Here is a 26,712-nt window from a genome sequence, read left to right as displayed (position 1 = left end):
AGTCAAAAAGATGACAGATAAAGTAGGATTTAGCAGTTTGACTCAAATTTAGCTGCTGCAGTTTGTCTAGACAATAAGTGACAATGCTGCCATTTACAAGTGTCATTTACTGTGTGACTGACAAAAAGAACAAACCAGGAAGCCACCATCTTCATGCACCTCATAAAAAAAGTAAAACTGATCTCTCCAGCAGAAAACAAAACGAAAAAAAAGTGAGCAGGAAACAGAATTGTGGTTAACTTGGTAACTACAGTCGTGTTTGTTTCCTGACAGTGTTCTTCTGTTTCCCAGAAACGATGTGTTGTTTTGCAAAGATCTAGTAGCAACATGAAGCGTGTGCACCCAGGCAGACAAATACAAGCAAACAGTCTCTTGCCTTGACCCCCTCTGCTTGTGCGTGCAGGCCTGGAGCGTTAAGGCCGTGGGTGTTGACTCCAGGTGTGGGTGCAGGGTGTGGGCTGGGTGCAGGCGTGGTCAGGACGTGTGTGTTCCCAGAGCCCTGCAGGCTGCTGGATGACCGAACGCTGCCGAGGCTGCCCACGCTGCCACTGCGATCGCCACCTCCACGCATAAACAAACACATTGAAGGATGCAGTGTTATAAAGGGCGCATTGGTCGAATGCAGAGTTTCACATCGTTGCCCAAAAAAACCACACTTTGTGTTTACCTGCCAGCGGTTTGCGAAGCACCCAGATGTCCTCACTGGTGCTGCTCTGCTGTCCCAAAGTAGGAGAGCCTTGTGGACTCAGCTCTGCAGTCCGTGAACCTGTCTCACACGCACACACGCACACACGCACACACACACGCACACACACACACACACACACACACACACACACACACACACACAGGTATGAGTGTGTGTCTGCTTGTTGAGGCTAGTTTGTTTGTTTTAGTCTAAATATATTTGAAGAAAGTTCTTACTGCCACAAATACATTAACCAACAAACAGCTACAAAAAAGATGTGCGTGATAACGTGTGGTACATAGTGTCATATATAAATGTGTTCAGATCTTAAATGAACACCGTCAAAGACGCAGACTCACACACAAAGATACACTCATTCATCTACACATGCATAAACATGTTACTCAGAGTGATCGCAGCACCTCTAAGTGCGAATAACTGTGAGACTTGTCAAACCCCACAGAACCTTTGATCGGAACAGAACAGCACAACACAACCACCAATGTGTGGTACTTCAAAAGAAATTATAGGAACAACTTCATAAAACTGTTTTAGAGTACGTACAGGAAGTTTCAAATATATTGGCTTTAATTTGAATATTACAGTTAAAGGATCAATTCACTCAAATTACAAGAACTCTACTCCAGTATGAAACAGGTGAATGGGGTTTCTTTTAAAAGTAGCATCTGCAAAGAAAAATGACATCTAAAAGCTGTAAAAACAAGAAGTCCTGGTCAGTTAGGAAAGTCCACAGATTTATCTACAGATAGTTTTCACTATTTTTCGTGTAGCTTCTGTGATCTGGGTGAATTGACCCTTTAATGAAGCACTGCAACAAGCAGATAGATGATTTGTGCCATATGTTGTCTTGTCAAAAAGCATGGAAAGGATTCTTATCTGTGATTTAGAGTGATACTACAATATGTACCTGTCTGACTTTGCGGCTCCTGAGAAGTGGAGAGAGGAGGAGGAGGAGGAGGAGGAGTGGACAGAGGAGGAGTAGACAGAGAAGGAGGAGAGATGGGAAGAGGAACGTACCCAAACGAGGAGAACCGAGGGAGGGACTGTGTGTTGGGGTGAAGGGGAGGAGGGGGAGGCAGATGCAGGGGGAGGACTTTGGAGGGAGGGTATGAGTGTCCGTTGACCGAGGCAATGGGGCAGGGGTTGGGCCTGCGGAGCAGGAGGGTGTGGCACTGCTGGGACGGGGAGTGACCTGGACACAAGCCAGGGTCGGGGAGGTGCAAAACAACAACAACAACAACACAACAACAACAACAACAACAACTGATCAGTCAACTTGAAAGAAAACAAATCTAATCAGAAAAATCTGAAAATGCATAAAATAATAACTGATTAAAATCAAAACATGAGAAAAGAATACATCCATATATCCACAGGGAATATATCTGAGTAAATTAAAATATAAGATCACTACAGCAACAAAGCAAAACAAACAATATGAACAAAAGCATCACCATCTAGCAGAGCAGGTTGGCGGGGCGGGCGCATTAATCGGGGAGAGTGACAGAAGGAGCAGAAATATCGAGGCGGGGCGGGGGGTGGACAGAAAGTAGAGGACTCTGTTTGATCAATGGAGATGATTGACAGGTTGGGGAAAACAGATGGGCTGCCCCAAGAGGCCGATGATGCTGCAGCTAGCTACGAGTAATGATCGGCTATAGCTACAGAACAGCTGCTGAAGTCACTCACGCCAAAGCTCACACACCCACCCACCCGTACACACACACACACACACACACACACACAGACGGAGCTGTGATGTGGGTGGTCACCTGCCCTCTTGATGACTTCCACCATGTTGGAGGGGAAGTAGCCCACGCGGTCGTTTCCGGTGCGGTTGTCATGAATACAGCCTTTCCATCGTCCATCGGAGTGCTGCTCTAAAACCTGCACACACATTATTATATACCCTGCTTACAGTCACCCAACAATAACCGCAGGAGCTAAACCGAGAGTTACTGCTTTTTAAAGCTCACATTGCCAGCTGATCTCAAACTAGCAATTTAGTTACGAACAAAAATCATAGTTTTAGGGAGGCTGATGATAGATCAAATGTAACAGCACACGTACAGAAATGTGTGGTTTAGAGTTAGTACTACGCTGTTAAGAGCAAAAATATCGAATGAAGCTAACCTGACAATATTTTATCTTTTAGTCTAGCTAACATTGAAATAATTTGCAATTAGAGGTATATTGTGTTGTTTGTAAGAAATGTTTCCCAGTATGCTTTTTTATTAACCCTTTGAACCTCTACACACACCGACGGGTGTGAAAGGCGTGCAGTGTTTTTGAAAACTGCCGCATGTTAAATTATTTGTTAGACCCAGAAACTGTAAAATGAGAAAGATTTAAGTAGTCAACTGTGTTCAGTCAGGAAAACTAACCACATGTACTTTATAACTGAGTCATTACTAATGTTAAACTGTACTGTTTTTGTCAATGTACATCAATGAAGACCTAATTAACAACACTGGACATTTTATTTGATGTTGTGACCGTTAGGGTTATTGTACCGTAATAATGTCTCCAGCTTTGATGTTGAGGCTGGTGAGGTCGTAGTTGTTGCAGTAATCCTTCAGCGCTCGCACCTGCATTGCAGCCGAAGCATCTACAAGACAGAAGTACAGACAAGAGAAATGGAGGGGAAGGCAGCAAGGGAGAGCAAATCAGCTCTTAAAGTCCCTCTCTGGTCATTGATCAAACCCCTAAATTCCATCTCTGTGTATCAAAGTTACATATTTCTAAGTTTTTTTCCTCTGAAAAGAATCCCTTACAACCTCAAAATGGCTTAGATGTAACTCTACACTGTAGCTTCCTTTAGATTGTGCAGATGTATGAAGTCCCTGCCTCTGGCTTTCCTCACCCCTCTTTGATCACTGCAGCTGAGCACACCAGCTCACCTACAACTCTGATCAAACACTCTAGATCTATTCCATGCAACACAACGACAACTGGTAATATTGAAGTAATTCAGCCATACATACATGTTTGAACCAGAAACTGAGTCTGAGGGAGACTGATGATATAAAAAGCTCCACCCTGAAAGTTAACAGGATTGATTCTTTAGGTTTGTTGTGTGTGAAACCCTGGACGTCTGAATTTGTGTTTTTGTTGTCAGTACACTGCAGTTTCAAAGAGATTCTCAAGAATGGAATTGACTCTTTCCTTTGCTATTGCTGTCTCTTCAGCTTAAAAAAACACACCATATGAACACACTGACATGGTAAAAAAAATCCTGATATTGTTTTTGAATACAGAGGGTGCAAATAGTAAGTCAATCAAATTCAAAAATTGGTGAGATCATATTCCAGGCACAAAAACGATATTGCTGGGCGCTCCATTGCATTCACAGTGGCAATTTGCCGTCACCTAAGTCTGAAAAAATGTACACATACTATTACTAACCACCGGGAACTGTGCATGCATGCAAAGAGAATATAGTCGGAAGAAATTCTTAACGTTTGTCAACTTAGCGCTTTAGAAGTAAGCTAATAATGATGCATTTACATCCAAAAATGAACACGTGACTCTCTCAAACATATCTACATTTATTGTGTCATACATGTGTTAGTGTATGTTTTACACTCTTGGTCTCACCTCTCAGCAGCTGTTTGATCTCCCGACTGGCCTGCGTGGTGGTGAACTGGTTAACGATGTCCAGGGCAGTTTGACTCAGAGTGTTTCTCACTCCTGCACTGATGCCACTCTGCATGGAAGCAGGGGAGAAAGAATGATGGAAGCTGCAATGTCAAACTACGTCTCACAGAGATTGTAATAAGGATGCGGCTGTGTGCACCTTCCTGCTGCTAATATCTGTTGTCTGTGCTCAGCAATAACATCAAAAGTGAAATGCAGCAGGATAAGACAGAATGCTGAGAGCAGGGTTAAGCATTAGCATCCTTATTCTTCCGAAGGTGACAAAAGGGCTTTAAAAAAAAAAAACACAGCAGTGGGGTTGAATATAGCACGACAGGCAGGAGACTAGACGGCACAGTTTTATGTAACAAGCCAACGTATCCCACAGGTTTCCTCATGCAGCTCGGTGTGAATGACAAATGCTGAGGTGTAAACTTGCTCAGCTGAGGAGAGGGAGGCTGCATTAACAACAGCTGCTTATGTAAACACATTAAACAGACGGACAGATAGACTTACATCCAGCAGCAGACGAACTACCTCTGTTTTCCCACAGAGGGCAGCCTGATGTAGCGCCGTGCCTGACTCGGACTGTCTGTTGATATCTATCCCAGCTTGAATCAGCAACCTGGAAAAAAAAGCAACTTCCATTATTTCATTTCACCAAAGTGAGAAACAAACTAAAAACAAAATGGAAAAAACAGGAAAGCATGCACATGTATGCAAGTCATGACAATGTCAGTCGATGTGTTCAAAAACCATGTGGAGCTGTATCCTCTTTATATCATATTTGTGGCCTTTTAGGGTAGAGTCCGGCAGATATTGCATTTAACTATGCATTTTGATGGTCAATAACAATGCCAATGTGTTTTTTAAATGTATTCCTCAAAGCCTTTTTTAAAAAAAGAATTGCTCCATTTTGTCTCCGCAGGCGGGAGAGGTGTTTCTGTTTGTCTGACAGCCGCTGGCAGGCTGCCACAGTGTCGGTGTACAGTCTGGTGGTGTAGAGTAATGGCGAAAGCGCAGGAAACAAAGTACACAAACTTGTGCTGTGGCTCCGAGCCACGCAAGTAAGGCTTGCATCAGCATCTAACTAGAATCATGTGACATTTGGTGGTTTGTTTACGTGCTGTATATTGTGTTGCAGCTGAGCAGCTAATTAGATATCTGATGTTGGCAGTTCATTTTTCCCTGATAGATGTTTGTTTAGTCGGTCATTCAACAAGCTGAAGGACAAGTGTGCTTCTGTGTCAGTTAGATAAGAAGTAGACGTTCACATTAAAGCTGATGTGGATTATTGTTGACAGTCTGTGTTGTGTAGCAGGCTGCTAGGCTCAGTGCAACCGTCTTCTTCGCCTGTGATGCAGCATTTACTGTCACTGATGAGGACAGTAGCACGCCATTTCCAATTGATGATCCACAGATGAGGAGCGAAATCAAATGGAGAAAAGAAAGGAAAGATAAAGCACTGAGAATTGAGGCAGAAAGACCACAGGGCTTCCTGGAAGACAGACGTACCCACAGAAACCGATGGTGTTCCTGTGCTCACTGCTCTGAGAGAAAGTTTTGAACTTCAGAATGTGCTTGTGATTAGGACAGTTGGCAAGTTGTCACCGAGCAAGAGCCCTAATGCAATTAGCAAAATGGCCTCTCCAGGCAGCTAATTTCTGTACTAAAAGGCCGGACCTGAAAACAAACACTTTAAATGATTCATGTGAGTTGGAGAGCTTGCCCTGATATACACTGGTCACATGCTGGTCTGAGCTCCTCCACAGATCTTCAGAGAAAATTTAACACAGTGACCCACAGCGCACCAACAGGCACGTTAACGGGGGCTACGTCAGGTTGAAATAAACCAGAATTATCCTCTAAGGCTAAATGTGATGATGCAGGCAGGTAGCTGGACAGAAGGACTGACGGGTAGATGAAGCACTTATGAAGACGAACACTGAGAGAGGCAGCCTGAAAGGAGAACTGGTTCAGACCGTATGACTTCTATGTGTCCGTTCTTGGCAGCGAGATGCAGAGGTGACACTCCGTTGGGGTCGGAGGGTTTCGGTTCCAGCATGGCCGCACACATGTTACTGCTGAGCAGGAGCTGGACAACCTAAACACACAGACAGACGCACAATATATTAACTGTTCAGAAAGTCCGCACCAAGCTGAGGAAACAAGCTGCTCCCTCGATGTATAACTTTCTGCAAAAATTTGATTTCTCTTTGTCTCTCTGTGGACTTGAAAAACAGTTGCGTAAGTACGGGCTCTGTCTTCTGGCTGCCAATGATTTGAAATACCTTAGAGTGTAAATGTGTTAGCCTGATTACTGTAGGGGTTTAGATCGTTGGTCACAATCATTTTAGATGATGGGTTGTCTTACAGTGCAGTTGAGCTGTTTGTTGGACAAACCATCTTCAGATATAATTTGTTGTAGACATTTTGTTCATGATTTTATAACAGCACATTTACTCTAAGACGTATTTTGAGTTATCTGACCTATATTATTGTTTAAAGATGGATGAAACTGCTGTCAGTTCAGACTGAACTTGCTCAACAACTATTTAACAGATTGCCATGAAATTTAATGTTCCCCTCAGGATAGTTTGTAGCAGCTTTCATAATCCCTAATTTGTCTTCCCGGGCCTGCATCAGGTCAAAATTTCTGTTTGTTTGACACTTTAGTTTATGACAAAATACCTGTTAGACTATTCACACTCCCATTATCCTCCACTGTACTTTGTATTTAGTGGTAATTAGCAAACGTCAGCATGCTACCATTAAACTAAGATGGTGAACATAGTTAATATTACACCAGTTCAGTCCCATAGAGCTGCTAGTGTGACTCTTGGTAATCTCAAGAGAGGATTTTCTGGTCAAATAAAGCTTAAATAATGTCACAAAGTGATATTTTAATCCACTCTTTGTTAGTTAGTGTGTTTGTTTTGTTTTCAGTCAATGTACTCACTCCGACTCGTCCAAATTCACAAGCAAGGTCCAGCGGAGTTTTCCCAGCTGCGTCTGAGATGCAGGGGTTGGACTGGTGTTGCAGCAACATCTCTGACTGTAACACACAAACGCAGGCACACATTTAACAGGCGCATCCGAGCTTGAAACAGCCGCATATTATGCATGCATCATCAGGCCCACATAACAGGTACACACACCTCACAGAAACGCACACATGGGACTCTGTACACAGTTAAAACCCTCCACGGCACACACACACACACACAAACTTACCCCGTCGTAGTGCCCATGCTGAGCTGACAGGTGGAGCGGGATCTGTCCTTCGTCTGACTGTCCGTTGACTGAAGATCCAGCCTTTAGCAGCATTTTCATTGGTTCAGTCTTCCCCTGCCATGCAGCATAATGCAGAGGACGCATTCCTACACGAAACACGTGCACACACATACAGACACCCAAAGACAAGCACATACAAAAACACACAGCCAAAGATGACAGCACAATAAAACACAGACACACAAGAGCCCACAAGCACGTGCACACAGACACATACAAAAAAATGAGAATATAAAGACAAATGAACGCATACAAATAAGCTTTATTTTACACACAAATCAGTTCAAGCAGAACAAAAATACCTCAAATTTTCTTAATTTTACAGAAGAAACATTAAACTCGAATATTAGCTAATGTAATGTAGTGTGCTTATTATGTGAGAGTTGGAAACATACAGTAAATATATGCATAAGAGCTCAGACAAACAGTGCAATTAGAGAAAATCAGTGGCCCAAAAAAATGTATTTTATAGGCCGCAATATATTGGTTGAAGTTTCTCAAACGTAAGGTTTATCTATTTTATTTGAGCATTCTGTGAAATATTAATAAATAAATAATACAAATATGGAATAATTGGTACTGCAAGGTGGCTCGGTGGTTAGCACCGTTGCCTCGCAGCTAGAGGGTCGCCAGTTCACATCCCGGTGAGGACACCCGGATCTTTCTGCGTGGAGTTTGCATGTTCTCCCCGTGCAGCGTGGGTTGTCTGTCTCTAAGTGTAGCCCTGTGATAGACTGGTGACCTGTCCAGGGTGTCCTTGCCTTCACCCTAAGTCAGCTGGGACAGACTCCAGCCCCCCGCAACCCTTGTGAGGATTAAGCGGTGTATAGATGATGGATGGATGGCAGAATATTTGATAAGGACCATTGTTAGTTGCAGCCTTACTGTAAATGCAATTTTTGCAAATACTTTTGTATTGTCTGTCTTCCTGTAGCAGTAGCTTTAGGCTCAGGCTCTCAGTGCCCCTCCTGGAAATGCACTCTTATTGTGGTTGACGTTTTTGACCTTTTCTAACCCCTGAAGTATTGTTTGTGCAAGCACCAGAGTCATGGGACGTCTGAGACAAACAGCTTCCAGATAAAGGCCATGAGGCCCCCGTCAGTTTCCTGACATGGCCTGAGAGGACCGTAAGGGGAACTACACTACCCAGCCCACTCCTGGAGCCATGCAGAGAATACAAGGTGAGTGCAGTGCAAAAAAAAAAAAAAAATCTGTGTAAAGTCATTACCAGTGCCTCAAACCAGAAGACATTAAACATCACTTTACAGCAGTGGCTGCAAGGAGCAGCGAGCATGTTTCTCATGGCAGCAACCCAAGAGCCCCTGTCTTGATACCAGAGATGAGCCACGTCGTAAGGCTGAATAAAGAGACCCTCCAGGCTTGGCTGGCATGAGGGAGTTCTGACTCAGAGGAGAGGTGCTGGCAGGATAAAGATTCATAGCAGCTGCAGGAGTTACAGAAGCTGAAGCTTCAGCATACGAGGTGTGTCAGAAAAGTTCCAAGACTGGTGTAACAAAAGATATACTTCAAACCCAAACTACAAACTACGAGTTCTCTCCTTCAGATGATCTACAAAGAGATCCTGCGGCGTTTGCTTCGTTCAGTGTGCAAGAAGAGGTGAGAGTTGTGGCAGGACAAGTCGTGGCTGCTTCACCATGACAACGCGCCTGCTCACAATGCCCTGAGCATCCAACAGTTCCTGGCTGAGAACAACATGGCCGTGCTGAAGCAACCTCCCTACTCACCCCACCTGGCTCTGTGGGATTGTTTCCTCTTCCCCAAGCTCAAGGGGGTCATCAAGGGGACCCGTTTTGAAGATGTGGACGACATCAAGATGGCTGTGAGGACGGAGCTGCGGAGGATCCTGGAAGAATTCTTCCAGGAGTGCATGGCGGCGTGAAGGCAGAAAAGGCTGGGGAAGTGTGTTAGACTCCAGGAGGATTACTTGAAAGGGGAGAACTTGTTGTTTGTAGTTTTGATTTTAAATATATATCTTTTGTGACACCAGTCCTGAAACTTTACTGACACACCTCGTACAAGATGTGATGGCAATTTACTGTCAAAGATCTTGTAGGAAGTGTCGATGTGATTCAGTTTGAAAAGGGAGGACTTCAGTCAGACTGTGCAGAGACAGAGCGACACTGAACTTGAAAATAGCTTCATGTAATGGACACAGCCTCAATTCAGGATGCTCTTTTGCAAGAGTTGTGGAAGGGTTTAATCCTATTTTGAATGTTGAGAAGTTGTGACTGACAGGTCCATTTAAATGTATAAATAGTGCTTTATTTGACAAGCAGTTGTGGGTTTCCCAGTTTCCCAGTTTTAAATAATAATAATGTCTCAATAAGACAAGGGTGAAAACTGACTGAGCAAGAATAATGCAGCTCTTTAAATTTCAACATTTATTACAGGTTTAAGTTTTAACAATAATATACAGGTCATATAAATGTGATAGTCCTAACTGAGTGGGATCTCTGCTTTTGGAAAAACCCTTAACAGATTTCCCAGATTTCTTGGCAGACGTGTTGAAAACAACGTTGTTTCTTCCATTTCCTGTTTTTGATGTTTTTGGCGTGTGCATCATGCCCAGAAGCCCTTGCCCACAGGATGTCCAGGCCACTGAACCTAATCTGGCATCCTGGATATATATATTTCTTTTTTAAACTCAGAGGAAACAGTTATTTTCAACACAAAAATGAACCTCACGCGTGCAATTCCTGATTTTTTTTTTATTTTTTTAGCCACACATAAGCAGTGGAAACAAGCTGTGGGCACAACATTGATATATGAGCACTTTTTAAGTTGATAAAATGAGCTAGCATATTATCTATTTACTGTAGAGCTTCAGCAATTAGTTACTTAACTGATTAGTCAACAAACAGAAAACTAATACTGCTTTGATAGCCGATTAATGCTTTTGGTAATATTTTTAAAGTGAAGATGCCAAAGCACTCCCTCTCTTTCACTCACTTTTTCTGCTTTTCTTTGTCATGAATGACAATCAGATGAAAATCTTTGAGTTCCAGACTGTTGGGCAGACAAAACAAGGCAACTGAAGGTTTTATCTTAGGTTGTGAGATTACACTAAATAATCAGCAATCAAAAAAAATAATCTTGTGGCAGCCCTGCGATGGACTGGTGACTGTCGAGGGTGGACTCTGGCTCTCACCCAGCTGGGATAGACCCCATCCCCCCATGACCCTAAACAGAACACAGCTGGTAAAGCAAATGGATGCAGACATGGAAGAAAAAAAATCTGCAAATAAATCCATAATGAAAATCATTATTTTAGCCCTAACCCACGCTAAGATTCATTTGGAGTCATTTTTCTCTCCACCTGATGGATACCATTCAAAAATCAATTCTTTATTTTCTCTGTTTTTGATCACCACCAACTCCTGAGGGAAATATGTGGCTCTTTAGCTGCAAAAACCTCCACCAGCTGGTCACTAACTTTGTACTGTCAGCCTTTTGTTGCTGAGCAGCCTACTGTAATTAAAACGACGTAAGTGACAGCCGTGAAACTTAATCAAAACAAGGAGCAACAATGCTCTGCAGCTGATAAATGTCTGTGGATTCATCAGTCCGAGTGACTACAATCACACACCAGCAGTAATTTGATGCACTGTTGATGTAAAAATATCGATTGTGACAGCTCTAATATTGACCTTCAGTTTAGTGCATTGTGTAAAATAATGTGAGCACTGCACTGGACCGAGTGGAGGCTTCCAGTGTTCACCATGAGCCTCGCTTCAACACTGAACTAATAATTTGAGGTTTCCCCAGCATCACCACGGCACCCGCTGAGGAGTTTAGGGTCACCTGGTATAGATGCCTGCCAGGTGTGTGCCTCTATTTAGAGACATACTGTGCATGACTGACTGAGAGAGCACAGGCAGTGTGCCCACATCCTTTAGGGATTATAACTCCCATCTGCCCTGAGATTTCTTCTTCTTCTTCTTCTTCTTCTTCTTGTACTTGGATCTGCCAATGTGGGATGGAGATATTCGTTGCTCTGCTTCCACTTGGCTCTCAGTCCTGAAGCCAGAAAGCATTTCTCCTCTGTTTTCTCTTGTTTACTGTGCAAACAAGTCTGACACTTCTCACAAATATATTCTGCACAGGAAAAATGTTATTTCACTTCCAACAAGCTCACCTTTTATTACATAAGCTGGGATTATTTGTCACGCAGGGACACTCGGAAATGTGTGTTTGTTTACTTGTTTGTTTGTGATGGTTGTTTTTTTTTTTTTTCTTTCTGGCCAGCCGTTCGAGTTTTGTGTCTGTTTTGCGGTTACATAGTGAGTTGCAGTGACACTGTGAGAATCAGTCTGCATTTTTTACCTTTATGGTCTTTGATATCCACTGCTGCCTGGGCCTCCAACAGCAGCGAGATCAGCTCCTTGTTCCCGCTCAGAGCAGCGTGATGCAGCGGCGACAGCCTTCACACAGACACAGATTATGTATAAAAATACACATATTCATATACGTAGTGTAAAACCTGAACATAACTTTGCTGAATTAATCTTCAGCGTGCAGCTGCTCCGCCCCTCAGCTCTGTGTGAGCGACGGGAGGGGGGAAATGACCTACTTCCATTAATAAGCAATCTCTCTACCCCGGAGTCGAGCGTACACACAGGGCATCTGTGTGTGTGTGAGCGTCTAATGGATCCCTGGTGAATATAAGAGCCGGGCCCTGGAGTCAAATCAGCGACTCATCAGTCATTACACAAGGAGCTGAGTCCAATTATCTGATTCCAATCAACATAATAAAAAGATCTTTGTTATCTGATGGAGCCAAATGGAACACAGTCGTAAACCAAGCATGTGCACACAAAAAGCCTAACCAATCATGAGGCTAAATATAGCCAAAATCCATAGTTGAACATTCACAGTTGATAAGGGAACATTTCTGAGCAAATTAAGAGCTGAGAAATGTTGGCTTTGCTTTAAGGTGATAATTAGAGTCTTTAGATTTGAGCTCTTCAGCTGGCTATATGTTTCAAAGAGATTTAAGCAGGAATAGAAGTGCAATGTAACTAATAAAAGAGAGTTTTTCTCCTTTTTGCTTACCCCTGTTAATTAGATGAACAAAATATGGATCAGCTACAGATTCAATCCTCTGGTATTTGTTGGAGTTTGATGTCTTCCTCAAGGAAGGACAAAACTTTTACACCAGTGATAGCCAACATTTTTACCTGTGACCCCTTTAAAATGAGGCAACATTTGACCCAAACTCACAGGTTCCATCCTTAATTACACTTGAGCGCTCAGCAGTTCAACTAAAAAGCAACTTTTTAAAATCTTTGACAGTCACATTTAAAAGGCATTTTTGGAGCATTAAAGATGCAAAGTCATTCATTAGTGTATATAAATTCAGGAGCTGAGTGTTTAATTAGTCTATGAGACAAAGTGTTCTTGTAGATGAAAAAAAAAAAACATGTTCACAGAGAACAAGACGTTCTTTTGGGACTCTTAGTCAAAGCAAGGACACACGTTATGTAATAAACTTTCATATAGTCATGCAAATTGACTACTACCAAACCAGCGACTCAAACTAAATAAAGACTTTTAGTATAACCTTTCTCTGTGACCTTCCTAAAAACGGTTATTTTCTATATTCAGTATTTTCACCCCCCCCAAAAAAAGAAAAAACAGGAGAAAATCGGGTTATTTTCTTTTTTCCTTATGCCTTTTAACATCTCGAGTGCTGACCTCCAGCTTGGGAAACACTGCCCAAATACAAGAAAGAACTCAGAGCAGGTCTAATGTAACGTTCACTCAATGATTCAACGGTTTTTAAGGCCCTTAAAATTAAGGGAAAGGCTTAATATGAAGAAAAACAACAGGTCGGGAGCGATGAGGAAAGAGTTGTGAGAGGAATGTGTAGTGGTGACAGGAAGGGTTGATGTCTCTCACCCGTCTGCATCCTGGATGTTGACATTTACTCGCTTCGCTGCTCCGAGAAGCTCTGAAAGAGAAACAAATTCACTCAGTCCAGCGTGTTCTGTCTTCTGTCGTGTCCATACTGTAATATTTCATTCTCTTAGAGTCGAAGCTGCACTTCTACACCTGTAAGTGTCGAAAAAAAACAACCCTCTACTCTGCAACAGCTTCTTCGCAAAAAGAAGAAATGACAAGCTCAAAAAGTCACAGGAATACGTAAAAGCTCAGTTGGCACTTTCGTAATAAATAAATTACACTTCTGAGATGTATTCACATGCAACATTTACAGATATTATAACGTTCAGATGGTAAGCTGAAACCAGGAGGCACTTTAGCTGAGAAACACTAAAGGATTCCTGTAAAACCACAACTTGTCATTTTCACACTTAATGTTTTTGTACAGATTGAGCAAATAACATGCTTTGAAGTTCTCCCTGTGCTTAGCTTCCTCGCCTCCTGGCTCTCGCTCCATATTTAGACAAACATGAGAGAGGTCTTGATCTTTCCATCCAGCTCTTGGAATAAAGGGAGATAAACACGTTTGCCAAGACAATGAACTATTCCTGTAGGTCTTAGCTCTTGTATTTGAGTGACAGCAGGTCTAAGTGTAAAGATTTTGAGAATTTAGGGATTTAAATTGGGATCAAATATGAAGCATTTATACATCAATCATTTTAAATCATCATCATTATTTTACAACAGACATACTGTCTTATTTTGGGATGCAGTTCAGTAGAGTCAGATGTATATAAATCTCCAACAATTACAAATAATTCAAACCTCAAGTTGAGTTTCATATTTGAAAATGAGTCTTCAACATTTCAGCAAACATTTTCACTTTATTTTGCAAACAATCTGTATTTATGTGACCTCAGAAAAACCTGCTGATCAGTGTGGTAAGTCTTGGCTTATTTATTTTTATCAATTCATTCATTCATTTTTTGATCTGTTAAATTCAAAAATGTTCCATCTCAACTTCCCAGAGTTTAAGATGACCTCCTCACATCTCTTGTTTGGTCCAATCAGCAGTCAAAGCCAAAAGAATTTCACTTTACAATGACGGTAAAAGGACAAAGGCAGAAAATCAGAGAATCTTTTAGCATTTTACTTTCACTTTAAAGTGGGTTATGAAAACAGACCAAGTGACTGATCAATTTAACAATTATTCATTGCAGCTTTAGAGTGATTTGATCTCTTACATATGAGTTATTTGGTGTGTGCTTGTACATATTTATAGTATGTTTGTGCGTATCTATACATCTGTACTTGTGATTGTGTGATCGATTATGTGTACGTACATGTGTGAGTGTGTGTTAGAGACGACATTGATCTTTAACGGAAGCATCAGAAAGGCGAAAACACCAGGCAGCAGGAAGGGGACGCAAACACACGCAAAAACCAACAAACACTCTGAAAAGGACACAGAAAAAGCGGCTTGCTTGTCTCTCTGCTTCCACTTTTTTTTTTTTTCTTTTTTTTTTCCGTCTGGTCAAACCCTCATAATCCACAGGCCGTAATCTGTAGCTGTTCTGTAATCTGGGGAAAAGCTTCTCCCTCTCTCTGCAGCTCTATCTGCACTTCATCCCTTCATCCTGCTCTCACACTCTAATTTTCCCTGTAATTTGCTAAAGAGCGCGTGCTGATTGGTAGTTCTGCTGTTTCTGTTTACACTCTGCAGCTGACATCAGCTTCCTGCGTGCATGTGTGTGTGTTTGTTTGTGTGCACGTGCAGGTTTCCCCCCCATCTATCTTGGATTAAAAATAAGGACTGTCCCTTCCCCCCCCCTCCCCAGCTGATGAATCAATGAGTACAGATATCTGTGTCAGCATGAACCCCCACTCTGACCTCAGTCTTGCGGCAGGGCAACCCCCACAATTATTCCACCAACTTTTGCTTTATTGATCATCCCTCTTTGGCCACACGAGGATGGAATGTTTAATCAAATGCTCAGTTGCAGCTGACTAAGACGGGGCGTCGCTCTGCCCTCGAACACTTCGGCCATTCTTTATCAGTAAGAGCTGCTCCGTTAAAACAGACTTGCCACTTGAACACTCACTTATTTAATTAACAACCTTCTGCCTAATTGCATCACTTACTTGAATTTGTTGTGTTAGATTTTGAAGTAACGCGTTTCCCTTCCCTGACATGAACTGCTTGTTTGAGAGCATTACCATAATGCCTCTCTGATGGTGTCCTTGGACCAGGGTTCATATTTTTTATGATAATTTTAGGCAAAACACTGCAACCGAGCCTCGGTTACCATGGTAACCCCATCAATGTGCCATTCTCGCAGGCTGTCAATCACTTGGCAGGGATTACTATGATATTATTTTGCTCCTTCACACTGTAACTATAGTTCTAAAGAATTGATTTGACATGAAATCCCATCATTCATGTTATAATTTGAAACCCCTCAATCTAAATGGAGAGTACCAAACGAGACTGCAGCTACTGTGTGGAGAGGCAGACATAAAATATAAGCAAACAGATTCCAAAACCTCAGGAGAGGTGAAGTGGAGGGTTTCTCAGGGGTCCTCATTACCAGAGATGTTCTGAAGTCCTGTTTCCATCACCTCTGACTTCGCCTGTCATCACGCATTTGGTGTCTCAATGTAACATGTAGCCTACAACAAATGCCAGCACTGATATGTCTTTTCTCCTTCTGTTTTCACACAGCTGCACACATATGGTAAAGTGAACCGACTCAGGGTCACAATACGGCAACAGCTCAGGAAAGGTATGAAATTTTCATCAGTATTTCAAAATGACAGACAACAAACAGATTGCTGTAAGAGAAGAAACGCACAGATATGCAGCAGTGTTCACAAGTTTTAGGCACTTTGGATATTTAGATTGCTACCCAGCACATGATATAAATCAAGGATGCATCTGATTGATCCCAAACTCATTGTGCAGCATTACAATAACCCCAAACATACAGCCAGAGCCATAAAGATCTATCTCCAGCAACAAGAACAACAAGGAGTCCTAAACAGATGGTGTGGCGTGTCTTGATCTCATCATCACAGAGTCAGTCTGAGATTACATGCAGAGAAAGAAAACACACAGTGTGACTGAATCCACACAAGAACTGTGGGAAGTTCTTCAAGCAGCTGGAACAGCCATTGTATCAAGGTAAGTTACTTTACGGACTGTATGTTGTAATACAATGACAGCGAAATGATTTCCTGAGTTTGTGCTATTATTTGCTCTTGAAAACTAAAGTATTTAATAATTGCTTTTGCTAATGTTTACTTCTGTTGATGGTGTCATGCCTTGGATTTTAGTTAGACTTTACCCATTTTATCCATGTAAATAACAATCAGTCATATGTCGGACATGCAACCTTGAAAAACAGAAAATTATAGCAGTTTCCATCAAGACCTTATTTCAACTTTAATGAAAAACCCAAAAAACTGTTAGTCAAAACAGCTCCTTTTTTCCTCTACCAAGGCTGGAGCCAAGGCAAGGTTCTTGTTTGTTTGTTTGTTTGCCTGTTTGTTTGTCTCTCAGCAGGATTACGCAAGAACTACCACGCCGGATTTCATGGAATTCAGCGGAGAGCTGGAGCACGGGAAAAAGAGGTAACCATTAAACATGAGGGCGGATCTGGATCACTTTCTTTCGTGAGATGAGGAATTGGCCTTGGTGGAGGTCTGCGCTCTACAAGTGCCCTTCCAGTCTTAAGTGTTCTTTCATCCATGCGTACCCTTTACCCTGTATTTAATCCAGCTGTTGGTGCTATATTGACTGGATCCATTTTGAGCCAAGGATTTTTAGCGTGTAATTAGTCTGTGGACTGGACAAGCTTTCGACAGAGTTATAACATTAAGAACGCCACCTTTAAAAATGGAGCTACCGGCTTCTGAAGATTTCATCAAACTCAATGCATTTACACAGATTTTACCCCTGCGCTTTTAAATCAGAAAACTAAAAAAAAAGGGCCACTTCAACTGCAATAAATGAGTCCACACTTTTCCGTACATCACGGAAGCAGCGAGTGGAGTCCTTGTGGCTTCACAGCGTAAATCTAGAAATGACAACAGCTGCATCTTTGAAGAAAAACGGTCTGTTTGCCTTTCTGCACAACAAGAAGTCAGAGAAAGATATCACAGGTGACAGGTTAATTTCCTGTGTGATAGTTTGACTTTGTTGGTGTCTTAATAAAACTGAATAACAGAAAACTCAAGGATGACAACACCTTGTCTGTTACACTCGTCGCAACATTAACAGTGCATTCAGATTTACAGAGTTTTGACTATTGATTATTTTCGCTGTAGATTATTCTGCAAATGATTTAATCCACCAATCAATCAATCAATCAATCAATCAATCAATCAATCAATCAATCAATCAATTTGACCATACGTATAATAGTCAACAATCGTAATTTCCCAGAGCACAAGTTGACAGATGCACATTACTGGTGTTTTCGAACTAAGGGCAAAAAAATCCACAGAGACAATCCACTGTCAGCAGTCACAGCTCCACTCAGATTTCCAGCTGTTACTTTTTCTGGCACCACCGCTCAGTATATTTTATAAGGGTAAAGGGTTAAAAGACCAAACCCTTCTTGAGGTCCTCGAGTCAGGAAAGCGAATGAAAAGAAATATTCCCACTTTTGCCGGTTAACTGCTGCTCCGCTACAGCACTACAGGTGTTACCTTGATGAAATGGGTACAGCAGACCTTTATACTTTCAGCCCATTACAGACTTCTATGAGCTGTGCCAAAAAAAAAAAAAAAGAAAAAATGGTCAGTGTTTCTTGATCATTGATAGAGGCCATTTCACTGGATTGCTAGAACATAAAAGAGATACAATTACGATAAGGATGTTCTCATATCTCTAAGATAAAGAGCTTTATTTCAACTGAGCCAAAGATAAGAAAACCATTACCAAATGGTTTAGGGAGTATGCCTTACTTTGTGCAAGCAGCCGTTGGTTTTTAAATGTCTTCTGTTTTAAAGTGAGACTCAACATCTCGAAGCTGAAGTCATTCAAACTCTGAAGAATCAATTTTGGAGTCCAGTGATCACACAGCAAGAATACAAACTTAAAGAATGAGTCTGGTGATGTTCCATATTTTGGCTTATTGTGAACAAATACATGACAACCAACGATGAATAGATGCTACAAACAACTATGGACTGTGCATTCGAAGCCTGATATACTGTATTTCATGCTTCTGTCCCAAGAAGTTAATTTTGGTCCCACAATGATAGAAAACACATTTCTGCAGCACACTGACTTCTGAAGTTTATTTGGAGGTGATCCCACATACACCTTTCTGGTTCTTGAAAACACAGACGAGATCACCAATTGTACAAAAACTACAGCGTCCAGCTCTTTTAGGATAATACTGAGGCTTTTAAATGAACAAGGCTATTGTAAAGAATTATGTCTTTGGTGCAAAACAAATGGTTTCAAGCAGAGAGCCTCAGGCAAGCTCAAAGTCAGAAAGTACTGAGAGAGGTACTGAAGCAATACTGGTTCTGGTCTTGCCATGGGACTTAAAATTAACACCAGCATTCTCCTTAAAGCCTATAGTGTAAATTATCAGTAATAATAACAATATAAAAATATAAGTAGAACCAAAAAAGATTCTTGGCATTAAAAAAAAAGCAAGTTGAAGCTGCTTAAAGTTGATTTTTCATTTTACAGTTTCAATTAGGGTGATTATGGGTTTGCAACGGAGGAATATGAGATCCCGTTGACACTTCAAGGAGAAATCCTTTCAGGCAGAGCTGCTTTTATTACTGTTATTATTAAATGGAATAATTACAATCTGCTACTTTATGGCGAGCGGAAGACGTTTGGACACAACCAGCAGCCAGAGATTCTCAGAAGTTACCGTGCCTGGCCAAGAAGTATTCAAGCTCATCATGACAAACAGCAAATGTGAGTTTTTGAGTACAGACGTCCTAAGTTAGTATTGGTATTAGGGTAGATCCAGTCATATTCTAATGGATTAGTATCTGCAAAATAAAACTATAATCCTTTCTTTGCTGTGCTCTGCTGTGTTTTGTCCTCCTCCGCCTGCTGCAGCTACAGAAGCGCTGCTCTCCTGAGCATTTCACTGCACATGAGAGGCGAAATTATAGTCTGTGAATGTGAAAAATTACTTGATTACACCAGTGATTGAGTCTGTTCTGCTGGCAAAATTAAAATATTCTCTTTTTCTCATTGGCAAAGATGAGTGTACAAAGTATTCAGCTAACAGCTTCTGATTTTGTGCCAGCACTGATTGCCACTTCCACTGGAAAAATGACAAACGTCGCCAGCGGTAGGTCCTATCTGCTTTCGCCATAACATTAATTCTGAGAGCAACGTGATGACAGGCAAAAATAAAACTTTGTGAGACTGTGAGTTGAACAGAGAAAAACATCTTCTCAGTAGCAGATGGCTGCACATCAGTTTCAGGGGTCACATTCTCCACTTTAATGTTCCTCAATGTTATATCAGTAATTTAAGCTCATCATCTTTATTGTGGAGTTTCTCTGGGTGCTCAGTGTTCCTCGAGCAGCCTAAAGACACAGTTTAGGTTAAGTGGTGACTCCAAACTGTCTGCATGTGTGAATGTGGGTGTGAATAGTTGTCTGTCTCTACGTCAGGCCTGTAAACGATGACTGCACCCCGGCTCCTGCACAATGCCAGGTGGGATTGGCTCCAGTCCCCCCACAACCCGATGGATGGATGGATGGATGGATCAATCTTTACAGTTTTAAATCAGGTCAATTTAAGAAGGTCACAGCTGTTATTTCAGTTGGTCAGATAGATGTTTAATCAGCCTAAATGCTGATATTGAGTAGGCTCAGACTCTGCGTCAGAGATAGCAAGTATTATAAGACTCGTATCAGTATCAAGACAAGGGACGCCTCAAGAACCGATACTTTGGTACGAAGTCAAGGCCAAACTTCTATAAAAGGTGACGGCGCTTCTTTTTCTGTGATTCTGTGTGATGGATGCTGAAGGTGCTGGAAATACTGGACAATAGCAACAACATGACAGCAAGTGCAGCAACAGGTCTGCTGGGTCACGCATAGACATATTTGCGGTTTGATTCGGATTATTTGGGGGCCAAGTTATGGACACTTGTAAGTCAGTATGCAAACTCTGTGAAAGAGCATTTCATAACAAAAGATGACAAACTCTGTGTTAGTTTTAGTTATTAACCTTACATTAACAATATGTCAGCTAAATCCTTACATCCTTGAACCAAGTGTGACAGATGGATCCGTCGTAGCGAGAGCCTGATTGATATACCAGCAGGATACATGGGCATCATCGTCTAAGCTGTCCGATATGTGCCAATACAAAAACTTTTCCCCCCCAGAATAGGATGCAGAAAAAGATGCTTGAGGTAGTTTAGAAAGGTGTCACCACATTTGTCTATCAGTACTCCGACTCGTTTCTTTACAATACTCACAGCACTGTCTGCAGCACATGTAGCAGAGTACAGTGGTGCGGAGCGTTCAGTGGCTAACTACTAGCTTGCAAAATACATGACTGAAAATTAATAAACAATGACCCCATCACGTTCCATTTTCAGTATAACTCTGACATTTATATTTATCCTGTATATAAAAAGAATATCAACTGATATATTTATGTCAGATTGTTTTACTCACTAAAACTGGTGTTGGTATCTGCCCCAATAATCCAGTATCAATCGGGTTCTAGTTGTCGCAATTTCTCAACACAAAACGTTCACGAAAACTGTTTGTGTAGGCTAAATCAGTTAGAGCTCACTTTGGTAGCTACTGTTCGTGCTCAATCTGTTAAAATATAAAGCATGTGCGTGCACCCTTATTTTTTAATTTATTTTTTGTTACTGAATCTCGTATCAAGAATCGTAGAATTTCAATGGTATTGATGCTGACTACCAAACTGCTACACAACACCAGTATTTCTGGTGTTGTGACATCCCAGGCTAGCTGTTTCCCTGTGTTTTGTTTCTCTATGCTAAGCTAGGCTAACTGACTGTTACCTCCAGCCACAAAGTTGCAGTGCAGAAATTGCTTTAATGCTTGGTAAGAGAGAGAGAGAGAGTAAATGTGTCTCCAAGAACTGTAAAACTGTACCTCTAATTATTTAGGGAAGTAAAGTGATCAAGTGCTCCAAAGGGACCAAGAGGGGGTCGCGTCATAAAGTAGTCATAAACAGGGTTGTATTTGTTACTCAGAAGTTCAGTACTTTTTTGATGTAATGCATCACTTTACTTATTTACTCCCTGTAGAAAATAACTTCCTACACTACTCATTACATTACTTTAGCGGTAATCCGCACATTGCCTGAGATGCACTGTCATGCAATCGCCAGTTACCAGTATAATGTTAAACCTTAATATGGCCACATATCATCACAAATCCCCTTCCTGATAAGGAGGACATACACAAGATCTTTCTTTAATGCGCTTTAGCAAAGTATTACTGCAGAGCTGACAGCAAAGTTAGTGAAAACCAGCTCCAACAGCAAATCACACAATCAAGGTGGCCGTTCAAAATAAAAGCATTACTTGTTACTGTGACTGAATCTGAATCTGTCGTATTGCAGAGTAAGTTTTCACGGACGAGGACGTTGACTTTGGTGGAACACTGACTCGTAGAATAATTTGTAAGAAGGATGGCAAAGATTTTAAAACAACTGTTGCAGGTCAAAAAAAACAGGAAGACGAGGTGAGTGTTGCAAACCAAGGTATTATGAAAGTCACTGAAATACTGAGCAGGAATGTGCAAATGATTTCTGTAAAACATTACAGCGTTTCATACAAATGTGCTACTTTTTCATGCTTAACCCACAACACCGGGGCTGTTCCCACTTCAATATCTTTAATCTCCTACATCAATTTGTGACATTTTGACAGAGCAAACAACCGCCACAGCAACTCGCTCTAACCTGCCACACTGCTGCTCTGAACTTCATTAGCATACTATTAATAATACAAACACAGCCGAGCACATGACTAACACCCAATGTGTCAAGTGTGTTTCTGTGCACGCTCGCCTGCCATTGTGTGTGTTAGGTGTGTGTTCATGTGTGCGCTTTGGGAAAGCAACAGTCTTCCAGCAGAGAAACCTGGCTTCCTGTTTAATTATTCAAACATAAACCTGGATTCACACAGACACACACACACACACACACACACACACACACACACCCTTTAACCTCCATCCAACACGTCCTGCCTCTTCACCTCCCTGCATCCATATCTCAGCTCTTCACTCCGTCTGTCCCGCGCTCTCCCATGCTAACCCTCCTCACCCTCATCTCCCTCACCCGTCCATCCACCTCCCCCATTTTTCCTCTTTGTCAGTGTGCAGTGGACTGAGGACTCAGAGCTGATCTGTTCTGGCATTTGAGGAGAAGCATTTTTCTTTTCCATGGCACTGCTGGAATGTTCAGAGACAAACATGCACAAAACGAGGGGAGAAGAGAGGAAGAAAATGGGAGATATGGAAAGAGGGGAGGAGGTGAGAGGAGAGGAGAAGGGAAGGGGAGCAGGGAGAAGATGAGCGAGGGATGGAGGCAGGGTGAGAGGAGGCGAGGAGGTGATAAGGAGAAAGAAGAGATGAGGGAAAAAAAGGAAACACTGGAGCAGAGGAGAATGAATGAAAGTAGGCGATAAAATAGAGGAAAGGCCGGGAGATGAGGAGAAACAGTGTGTCAGGAGCAGAGAGGAGACAAAATAGGAGAAAAGAGGGAAGGAGAGCCTGGATGAAGTGAGACAAGAGGAGACAAGGGGAGAGGAGTAGCAGAGCAGAGAGGCCCGGAGAGAGGAGGAATCCAGAAAAGTAGGCGACGGCAGAGGAGAAGAGGAATTCAGAGGAGAGGAATCGAGAGGGGCCTTGTGGTGAAATGGGAAAGGAGGAGAGCAGCTTCAAGGCTGTAATTGAAATCTAATTATCACCTCAAGTCCCAGCTGACTCCATGTTAGGCACCCGCGCACACGCACGTTTGAGCGCCACATATGTGCGTGCATGCAGATGTCTGCACGTGTAGGCTACACTTACGATCATCACATTATTACCACTAACATCTGGCGTCTTCACACACCAATAATCCCCCTGTCCCGAGAGCAGTGTAGGACCTTCGTGCACTTCCACCCTCCCACATGCACACACACACACATACCTGGACCACATCATCTCTGGTGCACACACACACATTTTTGTGCATCCATGCAGACACAAACACACAAACGGTCAGTTGTATGAAATGTGGATGACAAGCATTCCTGATTTCTAATTACATCCTGATGACTGTTCTCACACATGTGCAACGTCATCACTATCACACACTCAACGTCATTGCACAAAACACACACACACACACAACATCACACATATGCATGCAGAAGAGTACACACACACACACTCACACACACACAACCCAGTGCACCATTTAGGCTAAATGGCATCACATCAGATTTAGCCTGCACTGTCCTGACCTGGTAATGACGGGTGGTGTGTGTGTGTGTGTGTGTGTGTGTGTGTGTGTGTGTGTGTGTGTGTGACAGACAGGAGGATGGACGGATGATACTGACTGGCTTTCCCTGGCCGTGGTCTCTGTAAAAGCCGCTGAGCTGTCAGCAAGTCCTCGGTCTTGACGGCCTGGAGCAGCTCCTGGTCCTTCCCCATGTCCCCTCCGTCCCGCCTCGGTCCGCTCGGTCCCGCTCTCTTCCTCTGAGCGCCCCTCTCTCCTCCGTTAATCCGCTGCTACATCCTGCCGCCGCTCCCGGCCTCCCGCTGGAGCTGAGGCTCGGAGGGATGGATGCCGCTGCCGGGATTGGGATGCTCCGATTCGGCCAGGGGGGGTCCAGCGCAGGTCCCTCTCTGCCTCCGCCTCCACGCGGTACCGCCGACACCGCACCGAGCACCGACCGACCGAGCACGTCCGAGCGGACCTCGCGCTCTATCGGGATGCTCTCCGGCCGCGCAGGAACACTCGCGACAGATTCCACAGATTCTATCCGCGTGACGACTTCACCGGGTCTACGTGCGTGCCGTGCGTGGAGCTCGAGCGCCCTCCTGCACGGTGGGTCAAGCCCGCGCCGCTGAAATCTCACGAGCCCTCAATCCGCAGAGCGCTGATGATGTTGAAGGTGTGACCGCTGTCGCCGCCGCCGCCGCCGCGCTGGACCAGCTCGCGCCAGATCAAGTGCGCGCGCACACACACGGTCACATATGGCATTAACCAAGAGCGGCTTGTGCACGCGCCTCTCCAGTTGTTGTAACCCCCCCCTGTTAGCGCGCGCGTGTCGGAGTCACGAGAGGTCGTTTGACATTGATGGTAATAATGTGCAGCCGCGTGCCAGAGAGGTGCACTCTGCGCGCGGGACAGCGGGGAGGCAGAGTCCGGGCTCGCGAGAGCGCACGGGACACCCGGTGAAGATAAATAAATGTAAGTGGATATAATGACGCAGAATACACGGCGTTACATTAAACCGAAATGAGTGGGGTTTTTTTTATTTCCATTCACCTCTCCCGCAATTTATTAACTTTAATTTGTATCCATTTAAACACCCAGCATGAACGTGTCAGCTTGCACCGCTCGTGAACGACGCCTTTATGTCAAAACACTTGTTGTAGGAAAGTGCTTCACTGACAACCTGCCTTTGCCCCAATGTGTGTCACGGTACAGATGGTTTAACATCAACACGGTTAAGGTTAATGAGACAGAGATAATTGGAGGGCCAGGGAAGTGTGTGTATGTGTGTGTCCCTGATGCAGGGCTAATTTAGACTAAAGGGGCCACCGCCAGTCACATTTAGGACAGCAAGTGGAACAGATGACGGAACACTTGATAAAACAAATGGATGTGGCCTGTGCTCGTGCTTCAGCTTTCTGTTGTGTGCTGACAGAATGCCTGAGTCTGAGTTGAAGTCCCTCTGTGGTCATTGATTAAAGCCCAGGAAAGTTACATATTAGGAAGTTAATGTGTTCCCTTCATGCTTTCAAATGTCTTAGATCTAACTCCACGTGTCAAAATCCCCCACTTCCCCACTCACTGCAGCTGGAGCACACCAGCTCACCCAACCTGTCATATTTGATAAATTAGTTTTTTAGTCCTCTACATCATCAGTGTGATATTTTTTGTCCCCTGAAAAACCCAATGTATACAATTGAACACATTCAGTGTGTGAATAATCCACCATGGATCAATAATTTCTGCACCAAAAATGCCGGATGTAGCAAAAATTGTACAAACTAAAACTAATGTACAAAAATTGATATTTTAATTTTCTTTTAAATTTGTTAGGTTCACTAAACACTCCATTTTCCCCCAAAAAATGTAATTTTCTGGCAATTATTTCATTGTTCAGGCGTTACAGGGTTAACACCGTAAAACTCCTCCATGCTACACAATTTTAAGTTGTATGATTGGAGTAATTCAGCCAAACATGCTTCAGTTGGAAATTGATTCTGAAGAAGAACAATGAAACAGAGAGCCCCACTCTGCCAGCTGACAGGATTGGTTCTTCAGGTTTGTCACATATGAAAGTCCTGAGGTCTGAATCTGTGCTTTTGAGATTGTCATTAGTCGACTGAAGTTCCAAAGTGGAAATGTTCAACCATGGTGCTTGCTGCTTATTTTTCACATGATGTGTCATCGAGCTTCTAAAAAACGCCACGTGGACATGTTGAAAAAGTAAAAACAACTTGATTTTCACCAAAGAGCGTATTTTAAGGGCAGACAGCTTTTCAGATGACAGTCGTTGTAGCTTGGTTACAGATGGATTGCACAGAAATGTATTTGAGAATATGCATTATATCCACTTATAGTAGTTACTTGAAACAGAGAAGTGTCCCACTGCCATAAAGTTAGGTAGCATGCATGTACAGCACTACATAGTTTGCATTTTTAAGTGTGTTGTCAGTATACACATCTGTCCCTTAATTCAAACCACTTTAGTTTATTATTGAGATATTTCCGTCTACACCAAAGTCCTGAGACGGCAGACCGACACTACCATCACTACAGCTGCACAACTACATGGCTAAAAATAAAAAGGCAATTATTCATTTCACCTCAAAGTATTTGCTACACAGCTTGTGATCGCTGCGAGTTTGAGGCAGCTGCCCGCTTTGCCTGGTCAGAAATCCAGCCTTGTTGGTTCACATGTATT

At 42.7% G+C, this 26,712-nt stretch overlaps 1 protein-coding gene across 1 annotated transcript in view; it reads right to left on the bottom strand.

The window, feature by feature from the left end:
* LOC103359170 (caskin-1-like) overlaps positions 1–24,563 on the bottom strand; it is a 40,743-nt gene extending 16,180 nt beyond the window's left edge. The window contains exons 1-12 of the mRNA XM_008284399.1: positions 24,130–24,563; positions 13,559–13,610; positions 11,984–12,081; positions 7,580–7,725; positions 7,305–7,400; positions 6,328–6,449; positions 4,862–4,970; positions 4,307–4,415; positions 3,223–3,317; positions 2,482–2,596; positions 668–766; positions 377–561 (exon numbers count right to left, since the gene is read on the bottom strand). Coding sequence (XP_008282621.1) covers positions 377–561; positions 668–766; positions 2,482–2,596; positions 3,223–3,317; positions 4,307–4,415; positions 4,862–4,970; positions 6,328–6,449; positions 7,305–7,400; positions 7,580–7,725; positions 11,984–12,081; positions 13,559–13,610; positions 24,130–24,223 — 1,320 coding nt within the window. The 5' untranslated portion in view covers positions 24,224–24,563. The remainder of the gene's footprint in view (positions 1–376; positions 562–667; positions 767–2,481; positions 2,597–3,222; positions 3,318–4,306; positions 4,416–4,861; positions 4,971–6,327; positions 6,450–7,304; positions 7,401–7,579; positions 7,726–11,983; positions 12,082–13,558; positions 13,611–24,129) is intronic.
* Between the last annotated feature and the right edge of the window lie 2,149 nt (positions 24,564–26,712).

Source organism: Stegastes partitus, unplaced genomic scaffold (genome assembly GCF_000690725.1).
Source record: "Stegastes partitus isolate 25-593 unplaced genomic scaffold, Stegastes_partitus-1.0.2 Scaffold357, whole genome shotgun sequence".
NCBI classification, from domain to species: Eukaryota; Metazoa; Chordata; class Actinopteri; family Pomacentridae; genus Stegastes; species Stegastes partitus.
Note: the sequence above shows the minus strand (reverse complement) of the source record. Positions and strands in the feature narration are given on the sequence as shown.